This window comes from Lasioglossum baleicum, chromosome 6 (genome assembly GCF_051020765.1).
Source record: "Lasioglossum baleicum chromosome 6, iyLasBale1, whole genome shotgun sequence".
Lineage (NCBI taxonomy): Eukaryota > Metazoa > Arthropoda > Insecta > Hymenoptera > Halictidae > Lasioglossum > Lasioglossum baleicum.
In genome coordinates, this window is record NC_134934.1 from 16,818,616 (window position 1) to 16,838,674 (window position 20,059).

Genomic DNA, 20,059 nt, shown 5'->3' on the forward strand with positions numbered 1-20,059 from the left:
TAACATGTTATAGAATATTATAAATTTTCTCCTTGCTTTAACAGATCAATAATGGTCCTCACAGCATCCCAGAACTCAATGTCTACTGGGTGGAAAATGGGGTAGAAGGGGTGAAGCACATAGAAGCCCTTCTAGTCAGATGCAAGGGAAGCCAGAGAAAACATTTTAAAAAGAGGTAGTTAATGCTGAACGCTTGTATAAACTAGTTCATTTATAACACATACATGATAAGGTAACTTTTTTCTATTCAATACATCATTCAGTCTAATATATATACTTTGATTTGCAATTTAATTTATTATACGTTGTTATTAAAGACAGACACAGTTTTTCTTTTTGTCTCACTATAATAAATATTATACTATATTTATATAAAGTTGTCAATTAGATTTGAACTACACAAGTTTATCATTCTAAATACTGATATTTATTTATGTTTATTACAAGTAACAATAAACGAACACTTTATTAAATCAAATGTATATGTTTCAACAATCACAGAGTATTTAATAAGTAGATAGCGGATTTTTATGCAAAACAAAAATTTTCTACCTGAATTGCAACAAACTAGAGTGAAATAGAAATTTATTTTCATTCGTAATATGTTTAGCGGATTGAAGATAATATAACAGTAGTCTTAAATTCTTCTAATGTTTATACTATTTTAAATTACAGCTACTTATTTTTGTCATAAATGCATAAAATCCGCTGTCTATTAATAAGACACGGGGTTTCCTGATCTTTCTACGTAAATATAATAATATGAACGTATTATACATTTCATTGTTTTTTCTTTCTCAGATATCTCGAACATATTTTGTGATGCGTGGACTTTTACGTGGTACTTTGTACTGTGCACTGTGGTATGGCAGTGTAGTGGCTGGTTTTCTATTTATTGCTTGCCCTATGATACCGTTATTACTGTTCAGCCCTTTAAAATTCCGCAAATGTAACGACTTCTTATTTTCTTGTTGGGAACTATATTCTACAGTAAGTAAAGTGGACTTCATTCCTTTTCATTGTTTTGATTTGTAGTAATTGGACACCGAATGTTTATGCAAAATAAAGACTTTGTATCTGAATCGCAAGAAACCGTAGTGACATAGATATTTATCTTCTTTCGAAGAAGATTATAGGGTGAATTGTACAATGACTGGCACCCTAAGCCAAAATCGTAGTAAAAATCTTTGTATCTTTTTTTGAAATGTTTAAACGAGCTTAACTTTCTATTATTATAAGCTAATAGAATTTTCAGCAAAATCAAACAGTTTTACGAGTCATAAATCTTTTATTATAAAATATATTCAGTGAATAACAATCGTAAGACAAATAGTACAGTCATTGGCACATTTGCTAACAGTCATATGTGGAACTCTGTTATGAAAACTTACAATGTGTTGCTTTGAAATATCAATAAGAAGCAATAAAAAATGATTTTCTATACCAGGAATTCTTAATATTTGTCGTTCAAATCAAAAGTGCCAATAACTAGTGCAGTGCCAGCAATAATACAGTTTACCCTAATAGTATTTTAAAATTCTTCTAATGTTTTTACTGTTTTAAATCGCACCTACTCATTTTTCTCATAAATGCATAAAATCCGCTGTCTGGTAATAATACATTATATTTTTTCTTTAAACTGTAATCACTGCACATTCTAAATGTTTCAGGCTCTTTTAAATGCTTTCGGTGTAAAGATTTTGGTATCTGGAGATCATATATCTCCAGACGAATCAGCTATACTTGTGATGAATCACAGGACTAGAGTAGATTGGAACTTTTTATGGGCAGCGATGTACCAGGCGTGCTTGCCCAGTATAGCATCACACAGATTAAAATTTGTTTTGAAGGATCCCATACGACACATTCCAGGGCCAGGTAATATATACATATATATGTTATCTTATTAATAGATATATCAAAAGTTGAAGCCCATTAATTAAAATTAGAAATCATATTATATAACGATACACAATGAGTTTATGTTATATTTTTTATTCTGTATAGAATTTTAAAAAAACAAGTTTCTTATCAGCTGCTGTTATCGAAGTTATTTTGAAATTTCATTGTAAAATAATCACACACATTGATATATATTATTATTATTCTATGTTCTGTAATGAAAGAGCATTAGACCTACAAAATAATATTTTCAAAGAAATATTGTATAACAGGATGGATAATGCAAATGAATGGTTTCCTTTATATAACACGACGATGGGAAGAAGATCAAAGTCGATTGTCGCATACTCTTGATTATTTAGTAGCATTAGATAGACGTTCCCAATTATTAATATTTCCAGAAGGTACAGATTTAACGAAAAGTAGCAAAGAGAGGTCAGACAGATATGCTGCGAAGCATGATTTGCCACAATATTCTTTTACTCTCCATCCGAAAACAACAGGATTCAGTTATTTGGTCCATCATCTTCAACAAGCAAACTATCTTGACGCTGTTTATGATTTAACGATCGGATATCCCGACTATGTACCACAGTCAGAACTAGACTTAATTAAAGGCAAATTGCCACAAGAAGTACATTTTCATATTAAAAGGATACCACTGACTGATATGCCAACAGATGACGTAACATTAAGACAATGGTTAGAACGAAGATGGTACAAAAAAGAAGAAGTCTTAGAACAATTTTATGAAAAGAAAAGCTTTTCTACTGAAATTTGGCCTTTTACAAACATATTCCCCCTACAAGTTGCATTATGCTTTTGGAGTGTTTTAACAGGTAAGCTTTCAACTTTCTTTCAGTTTTGCTAATACTTGTATTTAAAAATAATATTCATTTCAGGTGCTACAGCACTGTTGCTTATTATTTCCCCCTTATTTCAATTGTGGGCATTCACTCTTTCAACTTTCTTTGTTGTACTATCATTTGTTAGTACTGGATTTAACCAACTTGAAATGGCATGGTATTGGCGATGGAGAGCTTACTTTTTAAATCAAAAGCACAGTTAATATGATTTCATATTATGCTGTTTAGTGTGAGTAAATTTAAATACGACTTTCTATTTGTTTGATGTCATTATTAGACAGTGGACTATATGCATTTATAATAAAAATGAGTAGGTGTAATTCGACACAGTGAAAAACATTAGTAGAATTTATAAACACTGTTATATTATTATATTAACAAAGAAAATAAGTTTCTATTTTACTCCAGTTGGTTGTAAATCAGGTAGAAAATGTCTATTTTGCATAAAGATCCACTGTCTAATCATTATAAATGTCTGTATAGTACGTTCATAAAATATTAATGTAATTATGAAATTGAAGCGTATAAAATTTGAAAATTTTCATTGGAAACCTACAAGCAAAGGCTCTTAATTGTATCAAATTTGGATAAGTACGTCTAGAAATGTTACGTGAACATATATTACATTACAGTAACAATGTAACAAATGTGGGAACATTTATTTTATGAACAGTATTACTAGATGTAGTAAAAACTATGTAAGTGTTTCAATAATTTGGGTTGGGCAGTGTATTATATAATAACACGAATTACAAAAAGGTATTGTAAAATCATTTAAGAAAAAGAAATTGATTTAACATGGACTGAACTATACTGTGTAACACTGTAACGATAGCTTGAAACTAGTAGCAACAACTTTATAAGACTTAACATTAACGTCGCAGTGGAATAGAAATTTTACATTTATAAATTTGATTCGAACAAGAATTACAGATACTTGTTTACATCCTAATTCTATTTTACTGTTTACACATTGCTACTATTAACTATGATCTCTCTGACAATATAAATTTATAGTAACCATTTTATATCTTAAGTATAAAAAAGAATTTAAATTCATCAATTTTATAAAATAAAATATGTTCATTGAAGTTTTATAAACTATAGTATCTCTCTTGGAGAGATTTGGCGTTAATGTTTCCGATTGATATATGTACAAATGCAACTTTTAGAATGAATTCACTGTATGCAAATAATATAAAAACATATTATTGCATAAAACATAGGTTGTACTGAAGTACAGGATGTGGGATGTGATTTACATACAACCGAGTCAATCCTAATAGGAATAATAATTTTTAAAATAATGTTTTAACCTATGTCTAAAATGCAACCTAAATAGTGATTCGTAGTAGAGCCAAAATTTTATCGATAAAAATATTTGTTCTGAAAGTATTGTTCCATAACTTGGGAATAATTTGTATATAAACTCATATTTACAAGACTAGTTTTTAAATTTACAAAAAAAATGTATACTTTTATCGACAATTGTATCGATTCAAATTCAATAATATATACCCAGTAAGCAAAATGCTCGGTTTTGGACGGGCATCTGCGTCAGCAGAAGTATCGCTTTCTGCTGGCAGGGTGTGCCGGCACAAGTTGACGGCAGAATGCTGGTAGAATGCAGGCAGCTTCTGCCAGCAGAATGCCATACATCTGGGTCACAATAAGTATCGGCAGGGTGCGCTTTCCAAAATCGAGTAGATTCGAGTAAATAAAAATGTAGTTATGTATCAAAAAACATCGATGACCTTGATAACTCCGAAAAAAATGACCTTCGGGAAAAATATTCGTGCTAGATATTTGGTCCATTGACACCATGCACATTACGTAACAAATATTTTTTTCATCACGAAAACCTGAAGAGATGATATTTAGGTGTCCTGTTTTAGACGAAACACCCTGTATAGCTGCAATTGACACAGTACCTCATTATCCTATATTTCCAAGTACAAATCTATTGTATATATGCGATAATAAAATCACAAAGTTTCGAAGAAGGTAAACATTTGAACAATGAAAACCAATATTCAGTTGTTGTTTGAAAAACCAGTCAGTTATATATAACTAATATTTTTTAATTAATTATTACGAATTTAAACAGTCCTAATTTAATCAGAATGCAATTAATATTAATCAGGCTTATTAAAGTAATCAACATTTGAAACACAGTTTTACGATATTTTTAATGTAACGAATATGAAAAATGATAAGGAAAGAAACAAAACGAAGAACATATATATGTGTTAGATATTTGATTTTGATATACTAGCAGGAGTTCTATTTTCCTATAGCTGTAATGGTGTTGTAAATGTAAGTAAAAGTGAATTCATGTGCCAAAGAAACATATATGTATACTGTATACGCGTTGGTGTATATGATCATATACTTCATTCCGAAGTATGTACATATAGCTTCAAAGAATTGTTTACCTACAATGTTTTCTATTTTTAGAGTATAGTATTCTCTCCACAACCGTGAAAAATTCCTCTACCGTAACTGTTAAAAATATTATCCCCACCACTGGAGGATCCCCTAATCCCCTTTGGAACCAGTGCTGGAATTTTGCACGGCATTCCCCTTAATTTGAGTCAATTCCCCTGATATGGCGACACTGTGTATGTATAACTGTGACTCGACAGATCCGAAGTTTTCACAGTTACGGAGAGAATACTGTAATGATTGGTTTTATTTACACCCTGTAAGTGTAGATTGACAAATGTAAATATAAACCTTATGATTAGATTGGGAAAATGTTATGTTAAGTCGCAATCATTATAGTATCATTTATTTTTATCAAATAATTCCACACACACACATTATAGAATTCATACTATTCAGTAATTTCTGAAGAGATACAATGTAATCTATTTACATTAATTTTAATATGTGAGAAAGTTGCAAATTTAAAAATTTTACAAATTCTTTTATTTTCACAAGATTATATATATGCTTTCATCTTAAATTGCTTTTAAGAAGAACATTTATATATATTTTCACATTTTGTAAAATGAAAGATTTTTTGAGTTTAATGATAATAAAATATTAGGTAAATGCATACTTCAAGGTGTCTCAATCAAGAACAGAATTATTTTTTAAACCTTCACTTGTATGTGGAAGATCTTTTATCTTTACACAGAAATAACAAAATTATACAAATAATAAAATAAGCTGTGTAAAATTAATAAACGTTAGATTATTGAACAAAAATCCTTTTTACTGTCAGTGGGTCGATTTGTTTATTCCTTCGTGAAAACTATATAAATAGTATTAAATCAACCCTGACAATTTTTGGGACAGATAGTGAAAGGGGTAAAATGAAATTTATATTTGAAGTGATAAACGCGTGGTTCTCTCATAATTTTAAATGATTTTGAATCTTACTTTATCACATATTATACATATATAAGATAAATCGAATTATATATTAATATTGTTCTACTAACGAATTACTTGACTTCAACATTGTAAACTGTATGTCTGTATCAAGATCAAGTACTTGTAAACATATATAATTACTAGCTGCTCGTGGCGCCCTCGCAACCAGGCCCTCCGGGCGGTTTGCTCTGGCGGGAGGCGCACAATGGGCGCACTAATGACGTCACAACCTAAAACCTTATTCGGACTATTACGAACATTACAAAAAAAATTAGCCAAATCGGTCCAGCCGTTCTCAAGTGATGCGCTTACCAACGAACAGTATTTGATTTTTAATTATATAGATAAACATGACTATTACTAGACTGCGGATCTTATGCATTTATAGCAAAATTGAGTAGAAGAAATTCAAAATTGTTGGAATCGATGACAGACAATTTTTAGTTTGCATAAAGATGCGTAGTCTACTTATATTACACATACTTATGATTGGATATGTACAAACTGTTTCAGGGAAGAAGATTGCCATTATATTCCCATATAAATGTAAAAAAAACTTGAAAAAGAAGTTCTGATTTATTTGAAAAAAATTGTGTCATTTATTTACTTTATGAACAAATAATTACAATTTCTTGTTATTAAATTAGGAATTTCGTTGGCTTAACATCTTTTCCTGTAAAATGGATTTATCGGACTTGATATAGGACTTGCTTTTAATACTCCTACTAATGGTTTTTTGTTCGCATCGTATGGAATTGACGGACTTCTTTGAACTTGAAGAATATATTCAGATGTATGTTGAGCAGTATTACGTTTAAGAACGATTTTCACTCGTTTTTTCGTATTCGAAACACTATTTACTTTACATTGTTCTGGTACTTTATGTCCTATTTCCTGCAATAAATGTGCATATACTGGTAAGAGGGTTGTACTTAAATACCTAATATTTGTGTACTCTTTTTCTTTTAACCCTTGTGTAGTCATGCTGCATTTCTTTCAACAACTAGTTAATGTGTTCCTCTGAAAATATTATAAAATTTCTCCGAATGTCCATCCTTAGCTCGTTAATATATTCATTTATAGTCTTAAAATGAGAATTTGTGCAAATATGTGAAATACAAAAGGTTTCAAATAATCACATTTTGCTTGACTACATAAGGGTTCAAAATGAAAAAAAATATAAGTATTACAAACATACATTCTTTTCATTTTCCATCTTTTTGAATACCGGTAACATCCATGCTGATGGTTGTTTAGGTGTGTTCTTCTTTTGAAGGTTGTCACTGAGAATTGATTTTTTGATCATTTTTGATTCTATACTGTTATCGATTAAAGTTGTAGACATAGATACAATTTTATTATCTGAAACATCCCATTGGTTAGAAACTTTGACTTTCATTTTCTTTTCAACCGGTATAGTATTGGCAACCGCAGTCTTGTTCGTCTTGGGTTTCAACTTTTCAAATCCGTTAATACTCTTAACTGTTTGAAATGAATCTTTTTTTAATTTACAATTATCTTTTATATCTACTTTACAATTGGTTAGAGTTTTTTCCTTTTTAACTTTTAACTTTATATCTGATACTTGCGAATCAATTTGTGCTTCGCTATAGGTTGCTGTTGTTTCAAGCTTCTTTTTTTTCTTTTTGTTTCCAGTAGTATCTGTTTGTGTTACGCTATTCTCATTATTATCATCCTCTGACTCTTCTCCGCTAAATGTATTCTTTTCATCCTCTATCAATCGCTTATTTTTTCCCCTTTTACGTTTTTTCGAGGTTTCGTCAGAATATAATTCCTTTTCGAAATTCAGTAAACGTTTTGCAGCTGATTTTACGTCCGTATCCTTCTTTCGTACATTTGGAATATGTATCTCCTTAACACCAAGGGGCATTCTACCTTCTGACAGTTGTATAAATCTACAAATGCAATTTATTGAAAAGTGTTGGTTTTTTCATGTGCCTAGAAGTTATACCGTTTTTAATTGACGGTTACTTACTCCTTAATAAGTCGGTGTAATTGTCTACGTGATTTTGCTGTCGATGAAGGGTGATACTTATATTGTGTTAACAGTGTTACGATCTTTTTAGGATTAAAAGGTATTTGTGGTAATTCAACATCTATTCTCCCAGCTCTCGGGTCTAATACCTTTCCTATATCACTTTCAGGAATTTTTTTTGTTTTAGCTATATCGCTGTATTCTGATTCTTCGTCAGATACTTCAATTTTCTCTATAGCATCTATGGAACGACTAGGAAAGCCAGCCTACACATACGCAATGAATATTACTATCTTAATAAACGTTATACATCTTCGATCTATTAACTAACAATCCTTAATTCAAATTTCTATACTACATATTAATGTATATGTAATAATAATAACAGAAAGACTTTCCCGCAAGTACAGTAAAGTCCCAATCTAAGTCGATTCTCGGTTCAGTGCTGTGACATAGATCGGGACTGGATACTATTTTTTTGTGGCCCCATCGACCGCGCCGAACGTAGAAAACACGGTCCGCGCGGCCGAAGGCGCAACAAAAAATAGCTTATCGGTGAGATAATACTAGTGCAATCATGAAACTTCTTTATTTTTTACTTATTTTGAACACGCTCCGTGCCGAGCCGGTTTTCCTCGATTTTTCATTCAAGCCATTTGCTTTGTTCTGTACTACATTTTTTATAATGCCTCATTCTTTTTGGTGGGAATATATTCTACAGTGTTAAACTTGTTATAAAATACACTCCTCAAAAGAATTAAGCGATCACTTGTGCGAACCCGAAAAATTGGTCACACTTTACGGATTTTGCAAAATCCTGAGATCTCGTAGACAAATTTTGATACCAGATTTGAAATCAGCGTGAAAAAATCGGCGGGAAATGATATATAGCATGTTAAAAAAAAAAATTTTCCACGCGTGGTACTGGAGAAACCACATTTTCTTGAAGTTCAACATGTTTAACAAATTTTCTCAACGTTAAAAAACGTTCGTACCATAATCTCCCTATTTTCCCATATTCTGCAGTTTCAGCTTTAATTTTTAAAAAATTTCATCGCTCTACCTCATTTCTATCGAAAGTTTTTTGATTTTGAATCGAGTCTGGTCCAAATTTTCCATCGATTCAATTGGAATTTTTTTTTAAATGTTCGTAAAAAACTATACTTTGATGACGTGCTGCGCGAAAATCGTTAACTGTCACAAGAAATCAAGAATCCTTATCTACAAAACCCAATAACTCCGATACTTCATCCGCCCATACCATAAATTTGCATGTCCCAGCTGAGTTGCTCTTAACCCTAAACCCTAAACCGCACAATTTTAAACTGTAAATCTGGCCCTGAGAATTACCAATTGAAGAGATTTTAGGGTTAAGAAGTGTCGGCAACTCAGCTGGGACATGCAAATTTATGGTATGGGCGGATGAAGTATCGGAGTTATTGAGTTTTGTAGATAAGGATTCTTGATATCTTGTGACAGTTAACGATGCAGAGGGGTAGAGTGGTAAATGGATTTGAAACCCTGAAGGGACCAAATATCATTACTTTACTGTTGTCACTTGAAACTACTTTGAAATATGGATTATCACTCAGTATCTGAGGCTGCTTACATATAGCAATAACTTTCTAGTATTTTGGTATTTTTCTTTAAATTATTTTAAAAATGAATGTCTGAAAGAATTGTTACCCTTTTTTATGTTTTCATATATTTTTAGAAGTTTCTCGTCAAATTATGAATAGATGATCATAACACATTTTAGTTTCACATTTGAATACTGATTGAAAAACCTTTAATACTCACAGCTCTCCAAGCTTGAAATTTTTCCACATAATCCATTCCAACGTCTGACTGGAAGATTAAACTTCTAAAAATATGTCTCATAACGTGCCTAATTTGTCGTTCATCATCCATTATTATAAAGTAGGAAACGAATGGTTGAACAAGTTCTGTAACTACATCTTCAGGTATGTCTCCGCCACTAATCTATAATGATACATGATTTAGGGCATAATTTAGGGCCTTTCATCATAAATATCAATTTTTAAAAATGATGATACCTTTGATAATTCTTCTAAAAATATTTCTGTTATATGCATATTAAATCCAAGACATATTTTCGGATCAACAAACAGCTTTTCAAGTACTTCGGTGAAGCCTTTAACCCATTCTATGTCCCACGATCTTTCTTTGCATTTTACAAAAGTTTGACGAATCATTCTTCTTACTAGCTACAAAGAAATATACACAAATAATCAATCTAATTACATAGTCAGACAACTTGAAGAACAAAAGTATATTATTCAGTTTACCGTAGAAAATTTGTCGATTCTATACTGGTCTATACCGTACCACTCTGTACCTAATGTTCTTAAAGCACATATAGTATAAAGTAATACCAAATCTTTAATATCAAAACAATGTACAATTTTACTAAGAGATTCTGCTAACTCTTCCTGGACTAAAGGTTTATCAGACATCCACATGCAATAGAATAATCCTTTCCATAATCGTGTGAAATCTGCCTCTGTAAATGCTAATAACAAAATATACTTTATTTTCTATTTTTGCTTATAATTATTATTATCTTCCATTATTATTACACAATCAATTTTATATATTTACATTGTGTATCAGTAAAAAATAGTTAAAAGTATGTAAAACATAATGTTTTTTGCTTAACCCTTTACCATACCATTTTCTTTACAGTTACAGTGATTAGGATGTCTTTATCCTAAAAACTGTCGTAGAAGAGAAAAAGAAAATTTATATTTTTTGTATGGCTACATTTATTTGAATGCTTAGATATTGATTACAAACGAATCAAATTTTATTTCTTTTTAAAAAAAAGGTATAACATTCATATTTGTTAGACTTTGTTAAAATCTTCATGATGAGTTTGACTCGTTAAAATATGGCAAGGGGTTAAGGGAGTAGTCTCGTTTCCAAGATTGCAAGGGTGCGGAATGCAGCATCTCATTTCTCGATAATGCAAAGATGGGGTTTTTCAGTAGTCAAAAGCACTAGATAAAATATCAATCTAGACCGCAGTCGCCCTCAAAAGTCCCATTTTTATGTTTACGAGGTGTAATTTGCATTATTTGAAAGCATAAAGCTGCGACAGCTACATACTGTCGAATAATGCAAATTACGCCTCGTAAACATAAAAATGGGACTTTTGAGAGCGATAGTGGCCTAGATTGATCTTTTATCTAGCGTTTTTAACTACTAAAAATCCAATCTTTGCATTATCGAGAAATGAGAAGGTATATCCCGTACTCTTGCAATCTTGGAACAATAAATTTGTTCTATAACAGTATTCTTCAGATACAAATATAAATTTATGTGAATATAATATCTCGTATAGAAATTAAATAAATTTTTAAAAATTGAGTAATAAATTTCTTATTTGTTGTGTTGTCTTTAATGTTCAGCAATGATAGCGAACTGCTGAGTTCATACTCCTCGACACACCGTTGTATACATAGTGTGAGGTGAAATAAAAGAATAGTTTGAAATTGTGTAACTGATAATTTAATCAATAACGAATAACAAAATGTATATATATATATATACAAAGGATTGACTATTTATACTAAATTTGATGGATATGTATATCCAAACTGTGTTGTTATAGAAATGCTGTTCTTGCAATTTTCGAAAACCTAACAGTATTCTTACATTCATTTAAAATCACAATTGAACTTCATATAAATGCAAACTTATATGAATATCTGAAGATTGTTTATCATAGAAAAATTTGGCTACGTTGTTATTTCAGAAATACAAAAATATAAAGTTTTAATGAATGCAATTCAAATTACCAAATGAACTTTTCGACCGAACTGTCAACCATTTCCTTAAATTTTTGAGTACTTTATCTCGGACTCTTTTATCGTTACTTGACAACAATCGAGCAAATTTTATTTCTTGAGCTATTACGAGTGCTTTCCCATTTTTAGTGTTTTCAACACTTGGTTTTTCTTGTCGTTTCTTATTACCTAATATGCATTTCGTAGACATTTTTAGCGGTGCACGTGTGTGCCGTTGCATTTTTTTAACCGCCATTCGTAAAATCCAATACCAAAGAGTAATACAGTATCTCAAATGTTTGATGTCCTTTGTTGTTTTATCTTAAATTGTTCACTTCCAATGTATATTTCTTTTGTGCATATACACGTTTAAATAATGCACATTTCTAAATTCCATTTCACTCTTTCGACAACAAAACACAAACATAGGTTACGATGATTCTTATAGACCATGGTCTACGCCTTAGACTTTGAGCATATCAGAGAGTATAACCTGCTCCGTATTCTGTATACTTAGACCATATATATATTTATATCATGGACCAATCATGGACATAGGAATCGGAATCAGGTACCGCCCGAAGTGTCGCCTCTTGTGGTATCCCTACTCTTTGACAAAGTTGAAGAAGATGCTGCCACCATACGACAGTACGACAGTACTTTATGTCGCCAAAGAGAAATGATACCGCCATCACGCCATTCGACGCTCGGAGAGCACATATCGATTCAAGCGTGATAAAATAACCGTCAATTTTGCACAAGCGTTCTATCATTTACGTTTTATTTGTATATAATAATTGTTTACAAATAATCAACATGGAATCAGCTATTGTGCATTTGGAACAAAGTGTAAATATAAGCGTAATAACTTTTAATTCTAAATTTTGTTTATTATTTAATATTTATCATTTGATTACATTTTGCATTTAAACGGTTTACGAATACTAAATGATCAAGTATCACTTTACTGCGAATAGTTGTAAATATTATTGTAATTTTTCCAATTAAATAGGTTAAACAAGCTGATGGAAAATTGGATATGATCGCATGGCAAATCGACACATTTGAGAAGCAGTTTGAAAACTCGGATAGTGAGGTATGTTTTGTTTAAACTAATGTCTATTTACATTGCGAATTGCAAGATGTATTAGAATATGTGTTATTACAGAAATTAACCACATAGATAAGTAATAAATGTTATTTGGCTTTAAATGTTTTAGCAATTTGAATTTGAGAATTTAAATCGGGTTAGCATAATGCAATAATAATTTAATTAAATAAATAAAAATTTTATGTTTATTTATGATAAGGATAAAAAGTCAAATACTAATCATTATTATTTTCATATATTATATCCAGTTCCTTTGTTATATACATAAGTACATGTATTCAAATTAGATTTTTAGTTCCCACATTTCTAATACAAGGTGATCCACCAGATATTACCACCTTGATTTTTCTCATTATTATTATTTGTAACAAAGAATGTTCATATAAGGTTGAATGGTTTTGAGAGTTGCTTACCATGGAGTTTTTTGTAGGTGGACATCAAGGTCATCAGTATTTTTTTAAAATGGGATCGTATGTTTTCTCCTTCACCAATTAATGGAGCTCCATATTCTTTACAAAAAAGTATTAACCTATTAATATCAAAAAACCATTACTAATGAAATCATGACTCTCTTGATAATATTATGAATTCAAATACCTTATGGTCATTTTTATATGATTTGTCATTGCATATTCGAGAAACAATGTGGCTCCAACAAAATGGTTGTCCTGCACATTATGAAAGAATAACAAGAAATGCATTAAATCAAATATTTCCGAATCGTTGGTTAGGACATGGTGGTTCCATTAATTCTCCAGCAAGGTCACCTAATTTAACACTCCTTGACTTTTTCTTATGAGGTTTCTTGAAAAATAAAATATACGCTGAGGCTCCGACTACAATTGCTGATACGAAAGATCTTATCATCACTGAATGCAATAACATTCCACCAGTTTTGTTACATGGTTTAAAACAATCATTACTTTCTCGATTCAGAAAATGCCGCGATGTAAACGGTCGCCACACATTGAACCTTTCCTTTGAATACAATCATTACAACATTTTTAAGGGAGTCGTGATTTCATAACAACACTAAAATTAAAATATCTCCTTAACTAATGGTTTTTCGATCTTAATAGGTTAATACTTTTTTGTAAAGAATATGAAGCTTCTTAGTATATATAGTAGAATATGAAGCATTTAAAAAAATACTGACAACCTTCGTATCTCTTCTACGCGTCCACCTACAAAAAAAACTCTCAACACCCCAAAGTATGCATTTCTTGAAACCATTCAACCTTATACATATAAACATTCTTCGCTACGAATAATAATAATGACGAATATCGAGGCGAACCACCCTGTATATGTATTCCTTACATATTTTCTCTAAGAGTTAAAGCCAAAATAATTATGATTATTGAGCACAGTAATCATTTATTAACACAATTAAAATGTAATTTATAATTTTCTTAATCTTAATTTGTGAAAAACATTATGGTTATAATGCTGTTGCAATTGAAATTTATTAAACTAAGTTTATTGTAGTTACAATTTTAGATTTGGTAAACTTGCCAATGATGTGGGTCCTCTCTGATTTCAATGAGTTTTAGATATGTTGTCAAGGACATCATCCTGAACAATATGTCTCTTTAAAGGTTTTGGGGTCGACTTTAGTTTACAAGATATCCGCAACAAACTTTACTTGTAAATCCCCAGTAAGCAAAATGCTCGATTTTGGACGGCCATCTGCGTCAGCAGAAGTATCGCTTTCTGCTGGCAGAAAGAGCCGGCAGAACTAAGGTAGCTCGGTCCTAAATTCTGCCTTCGTTTAAGACGCCAGCACGGTCACAATTAATTTGGCGACAGCAGGTCGCCTGTATAACGGCATTCGCCACATCAGCTTCTGCCGGGCAGACCCTGCCAGCAGAATGCCATACATCTGCGTCAATAAGCATCGTTTTATGCTGTCCAAAATCGAGCAGATTCCGAGCATCCTCAGCTTCGAGCAGCGTTCTGACAGCATAATGCTCGCCATCTGCTGGCATCGTATGATCACAAGCTGAGCTCGATATCTGTTCGAGGCCAGCCTGGCTGACTGGGCCCTCTCCGATTTCAATGAGCTTCAGATATGTTGTCAAAAGACCATCATTTTGGACAATATTTCTCTTTAAAGGTTTCTGTGGTCGGCTTTAGTTTACGAGATATTCGCATCAAACTTCACTCGTAAATTCATATGGGTGTTCTTGATAGCGGACACCGCTTCGTGCGGCAGAACCATCGTAAGCATGTTCAGGATTGGGGATTAAATCTAACCTAGCATTTACAAGTAAAGATTTTTTTATTTGTATGTATAGAGTAACCCATATACCTAACTCAACTTACAAAAGTTTTTCGCTAATATCCCCGAAACTAAATCCGGCCACAAACTATTTCAAAGGAGAAAGTTATTCAAAATATCAAGTTTTATAACATATTTCAAGGTTACCGAAATCGGTGAGGACCCACATCACCGGCAAACGTTACCTTAGATTTTTTCAATTATTGTGACTAAATACTTATAAACTAAAACTATATTAAAACTACATAATTTTTCATATTAGAAAAGTTTTAAGGGGGTAAACTCGGTTCTAGGATTGCAAAGGTGCGGGATGCGCCTTCTTATTTCTTGATGATCATGCAAAGACGGGGTTTTCCAGTAGTCAAAAACGCTAGATAAAAGATCAATCTAGGCCGCAATCGCCCTTAAAAGTCCCATTTTTACATTTACTAGGCGTAATTTGCATTATTCGACCGGATGTTGATGTCGCAGCTTTATGGAAATAGCTATATGCGCAGCTTTATGCTTCTGAATAATGCAAATTACAGCATGTAAACGTAAAAATAGATTGATCTTTTATCTAGCAGTTTTGACTAGTGAAAAACCCCATCTTTGCAATCCTGGAAATGAGAGTCTACCCCCTTAAGTAGATATCATGAATCAATGAATCTGCAGGGTGTTCATTTATAGGTTTGATCGGTACAGTTAATCATCTCGGAATCATAGTTATAATCATAGTGATAATCACAAAATTTTGAGTTAACTTCCCATTTTAACTTTCCTTTTTTCTCATGCTTAATAAGTCAGCATTAATCACTCATAATATAATATAAGAGATTATAATTTAAATCTCAGATCAACATTTACATTTTGTCTTTAAGTTGCTGTTTAATTTGTGTGCTTTTAACAGATCTCTGTGCTTCGTCTATTAAGGTCTGTTCATCAAGTTACAAAAGATTATGAGAATCTTCACCGAGAAATATTGGAGGTGCAACAATTACAAAAGCAACTTTCAGATTCACTTAAAACGCAATTGTCTCAAGTTGTTGGACATTTTAATTTGCTACGTAACAAGATTGTGGAGCAACACAAAAATCCACAGCTAAAATAAGATTAGAATATCTAAGCGAATCTTTATCTTATTTGATTAACATTCATATACTATAAGTATATAGTTAATGTATTTTCATAAACTGCCCTTAAATTCTTCGAAATCTAATTTACTGGTTGAAGAACATTTCGAATATTAATTCATGCAATAGCATGTACTTATTGTTTGTACAGTTATGTGAAACATTGATAAAGAAATGTATATGAAATTAATGAAGGAAAAAGTTCCATTTTTCTACATAATTTTTAAGTTTACATTTATGTATAACATGTACACATGGTTAGCATATTGTTAACACCAGAACTATCGAGCGCTGAAAGTGCTTGAAAAATTATATTTATTCAGACTTTGCATGGCATATTGCAATATGTGCAGGAATAAATGAAATCGTTCAATATGTTTTCATAAAAACATCTTTATAATTTTGATAATTACAAAATGGAAAATGGAACTAGTCATCTCTATTGATGTAGTAGTTCTAATTTTAACTTAAGTTGCGTCCTAGATATAATTATAAGTTGCATCATTTATGTAATTACAACAAATTCCATAATTTGCGTCATAAAGTTTTACTAGGCAATTGTAATAGATGCAATATTTTAATTTGTATACATGTTGAAATTAGAGAATTCATTTAGTTTATGCCTGTAGGTTTTATTTATCATTTAGCAGCAACTACTATCTTCTGATGTTTACTTACATATTAGAGGATAAATTTCTAAATTTTCAAATATAGTAACCCTCTGAAAATTAGTCAACATTTTGTCGCAGATTAACTTCAAACATTAAGGTGATTTATGATCAGACAACTACTGTTATTTATCATAGATACTTTTATTTATCACAAGATTTATTATACATATGTATAATGTATTATACATATAATATAAAGGAATAAGATTATAATAGGAGTAACACACAGAAAATTAGATATTCTAAATATATTTTAGGTTATTTCATAATTTCATAACCGATTTTGATGAAATTTTCAGAATATGTTCAATTGATACAGATCTATGAATCGTACTTTCTAAATTTTCCATATGAGTCCACGTAAAAAAGTTGCGAAGTACAACTTTTAGTATTTTCTCTGCAATTCCGACAACTTGCAAGGTTTTTCAAAACCTTTGTCACGTTGCGTAGCCAGCCAATTGTTCTAACTTAGGAAAAAGTTCAAATCGTATGGTCCAATATTACAAATGTCCTAATATTAGTGGGAGTCACTGTATATTGTATATACTTGGTTTTATAGTTACGAGAACCAGGAATTAATCATGTAACTCATTTATCAGAGTTTAAATAGTAACGTACAAAGCCTGGAAATTTCAAAATGATTTCTACAGTTCTGGACCACAGTGTACACATCATTCTAATTATAAGTACAATTTAAGATATTTTAATTAGCATTGCGTTTGTTTTCATTCTTTACCATACTAGAAACTTTTATATGCCTAACGTAATTGTTTAGCAAATTGTTGATTGTCTGATCATAAATTCCAATTTTCGGCGGCTTAAAATGGAAGATCTTTAAAGGTTTGCTATATACATATTATACGATATGTATACAATGCGTACGTAGTCACCACTTATTGTCATTGCCACATTTTATTTTTAACTTTTATTACGAGTTTTAAGATAGTATGGGATCAACAGATACTACATATTCTCAAGTAACTTATTTGACTTCCTGAGTGCGATATTGGGGCCAATCTATATGCTTATGTATCCACGCAAAATGAGGGAACCAGTAAGACTTGAAGACATTACCATTTCATTTAAAGAGTGTATTAATTTTTAAGTAATAATGTATGCGAGTACCAGGTGTACAGTTTGCAATCATTATAAATGGTATTATTTTATACTGTTTATTTAAAAATTAGTACAATTTAACTCTTTGTGGAAGGGAATTTCTTTATACTTTAAGAACATTTTCCATACGAGTTATTGTTTCAATCATAAATAATGAAATTATCTGTTTTGTCTCTTTGGGAAGAAAAATTGATTCCAATTATTTGTCTATAAAATATTAAATTAATTTTTATTTTTATTTCTACATATCAAACATTTGTCAATACTTGAACATTCTCTTTTGAATGTGAAAAGTGTTTTGCATCCCTCAGTTTATGTAAACTGTGTGATAATAGTGCCAAAGTTAATATAAAATTTTGTTTTTATATATACTGCATAGTATAATATTTGAGAGTATGTATGTATGTCTACAATACATATATACTGAATCACAGCAAAATAATATTTCTATTTTAAAGAACGTTCGCAATCAAATTTTATTATTACGATCCAAAAAAATGTAATTTTTACTCAACACGTTGTAGATCACTAGTAGTTTCATCATTTTTTAAAATAATCAAAGAATCACAATATGTAGCGTTGTCTTACCTAAAATGTTGCCAAGTTTAACATTGTCTTTCCTTTCGTCTATTAAAAAATAACCATTATACATGTAGTTATAATATATCGGTATGGAACTATTTCTTCTCTAGTGATTCTAATGATTCTTGAATTGAGTACATCATACATATTATACTAAAGTATATGCATGTTTGTGAAATATTCTTTCTAATTGACAAACTAACTTTCTATATCTTTATACTTTAGACATATAATTTATGTGTTCATGAATTCTATTTCAGGAAGTCATAATTTTAAAGATTTTGTTTAAAATAAATGAGATTTATAGTAAGTATGTATGTACTTGCATAGCATAGTGAAAAGTGGAAATGTATTTTACAACAGGAGAGTAATGATAAAAATGTGCAAAGCTTAGGCTTGCATAAATTAGGATATGGAGAATAACATTGCCTTAAGACACAGGTGTGCGTTTATCGAGCTACATGAGCTATATTGAAGTGCATGTTATTATAATAATTGTAAATCAAAAAGTCTGTTACAAAGTAATAGGAACTACGTGTTTTTCCAGTTATATTAATTGGTCAATTATACTTATAAATTTCAAGAAAATATTTTTATTTCGTATTGAAAAATTAAGGGTCTACATACCCTTGATATATCCGAATTGCTTTTTCACTTATGTTTTATTATTCCAAACTTAATATAACTTTCAATTTCTGAGTAATTGCCTAAAGCTTGTTTTAAAGCTTTCTCTTCTACGATTTAAAATACTTCTTTTCTCGTTTGTTCTTCATTATTAATACTTAATTAAGAACAAGAAACTATGTAACTGTTTTCATAACATTGTCCTGAATGGAGTGACTGAGTTTTATTTTCAAATTATTAGATATCCTCTTCAAACTCAAAATTCAATCACTTATTAAACCTAGACACTCTTTGCGAGAAATCCCTCTAAGTCAATACTAATAATTTGGGAAAGAAAATATTTGTGATACTCAGTGACTCACACGTTCATCAGGGCTAATTTATATTTCAGTTAACCAGACATGTGTCTTATTAAACTCGGACAAATGAACTTTAGTTTTTCGTGTAAAGAATGGTAACTGAAAATATAAATCAGTTCCTAGATTGATCTCTAGCCTTTACCTAAGCAATTCAATTTCATCTACACAAAATTGTATTGATACATATACGTATAACCATATTACAACGGCGTCAATCACAGTCACATGTCCATATACCATTAAAAATTT

General features: G+C 30.9%; 3 protein-coding genes across 5 annotated transcripts; 2 read left to right on the forward strand and 1 right to left on the reverse strand.

Annotated features, from left to right (window-relative positions):
- The first annotated feature begins 35 nt into the window (after window positions 1-35).
- Window positions 36-4,978, forward strand: LOC143209747 (lysocardiolipin acyltransferase 1). Of its 2 annotated transcripts, none has more exons than XM_076425836.1 (5): window positions 36-175; window positions 802-990; window positions 1,671-1,878; window positions 2,175-2,741; window positions 2,805-4,978. In XM_076425836.1, exons 2-5 carry the CDS (start codon window positions 823-825, stop codon window positions 2,969-2,971), a joined length of 1,110 nt encoding a protein of 369 aa, XP_076281951.1. In that variant the 5' UTR covers window positions 36-175; window positions 802-822; the 3' UTR covers window positions 2,972-4,978. The 2 variants fall into 2 exon arrangements, with proteins under 2 accessions (XP_076281951.1, XP_076281950.1); XM_076425835.1 differs by having other exon boundaries at window positions 77-232.
- A 460-nt stretch (window positions 4,979-5,438) lies between these two features.
- Window positions 5,439-12,582, reverse strand: Nnp-1 (Ribosomal RNA processing protein 1 homolog Nnp-1). Its single transcript, XM_076425826.1, has 7 exons — window positions 11,967-12,582; window positions 10,455-10,678; window positions 10,203-10,373; window positions 9,946-10,128; window positions 8,146-8,411; window positions 7,348-8,065; window positions 5,439-7,043 (listed from the first exon to the last, which is right to left on the reverse strand). Exons 1-7 carry the CDS (start codon window positions 12,208-12,210, stop codon window positions 6,810-6,812), a joined length of 2,040 nt encoding a protein of 679 aa, XP_076281941.1. The 5' UTR covers window positions 12,211-12,582; the 3' UTR covers window positions 5,439-6,809.
- On the forward strand, window positions 12,350-19,497 carry LOC143209751 (uncharacterized). 2 transcript variants are annotated; one of them, XM_076425842.1, is made up of 3 exons: window positions 12,350-12,815; window positions 12,967-13,050; window positions 16,236-19,497. In XM_076425842.1, the coding sequence occupies exons 1-3, from the start codon at window positions 12,771-12,773 to the stop codon at window positions 16,434-16,436; spliced, it is 330 nt and encodes a 109-aa protein (XP_076281957.1). In that variant the 5' UTR covers window positions 12,350-12,770; the 3' UTR covers window positions 16,437-19,497. The 2 variants fall into 2 exon arrangements, with proteins under 2 accessions (XP_076281957.1, XP_076281958.1); XM_076425843.1 differs by having other exon boundaries at window positions 12,350-12,803.
- Window positions 19,498-20,059: the final 562 nt, after the last annotated feature.

What these genes read in the sequence shown, in the direction of transcription:
- LOC143209747 (XM_076425836.1), top strand. Translation starts at nt 823, where the DNA reads ATGCGTGGACTTTTACGTGGTACTTTGTACTGTGCACTGTGGTATGGC. An exon ending in GTTGGGAACTATATTCTACA is followed by an intron (nt 991 to 1,670) that starts GTAAGTAAAGTG and finishes TAAATGTTTCAG; the next exon opens with GCTCTTTTAAATGCTTTCGG. An exon ending in ACGACACATTCCAGGGCCAG is followed by an intron (nt 1,879 to 2,174) that starts GTAATATATACA and finishes ATTGTATAACAG; the next exon opens with GATGGATAATGCAAATGAAT.
- Nnp-1 (XM_076425826.1), bottom strand. Translation starts at nt 12,210, where the DNA reads ATGGCGGTTAAAAAAATGCAACGGCACACACGTGCACCGCTAAAAATG. An exon ending in TTTTAGAAGAATTATCAAAG is followed by an intron (nt 10,129 to 10,202) that starts GTATCATCATTT and finishes GTATCATTATAG; the next exon opens with ATTAGTGGCGGAGACATACC. An exon ending in TTACACCGACTTATTAAGGA is followed by an intron (nt 8,066 to 8,145) that starts GTAAGTAACCGT and finishes TTGCATTTGTAG; the next exon opens with ATTTATACAACTGTCAGAAG.
- LOC143209751 (XM_076425842.1), top strand. Translation starts at nt 12,771, where the DNA reads ATGGAATCAGCTATTGTGCATTTGGAACAAAGTGTAAATATAAGC. An exon ending in AACAAAGTGTAAATATAAGC is followed by an intron (nt 12,816 to 12,966) that starts GTAATAACTTTT and finishes CCAATTAAATAG; the next exon opens with GTTAAACAAGCTGATGGAAA. An exon ending in TTGAAAACTCGGATAGTGAG is followed by an intron (nt 13,051 to 16,235) that starts GTATGTTTTGTT and finishes TGCTTTTAACAG; the next exon opens with ATCTCTGTGCTTCGTCTATT.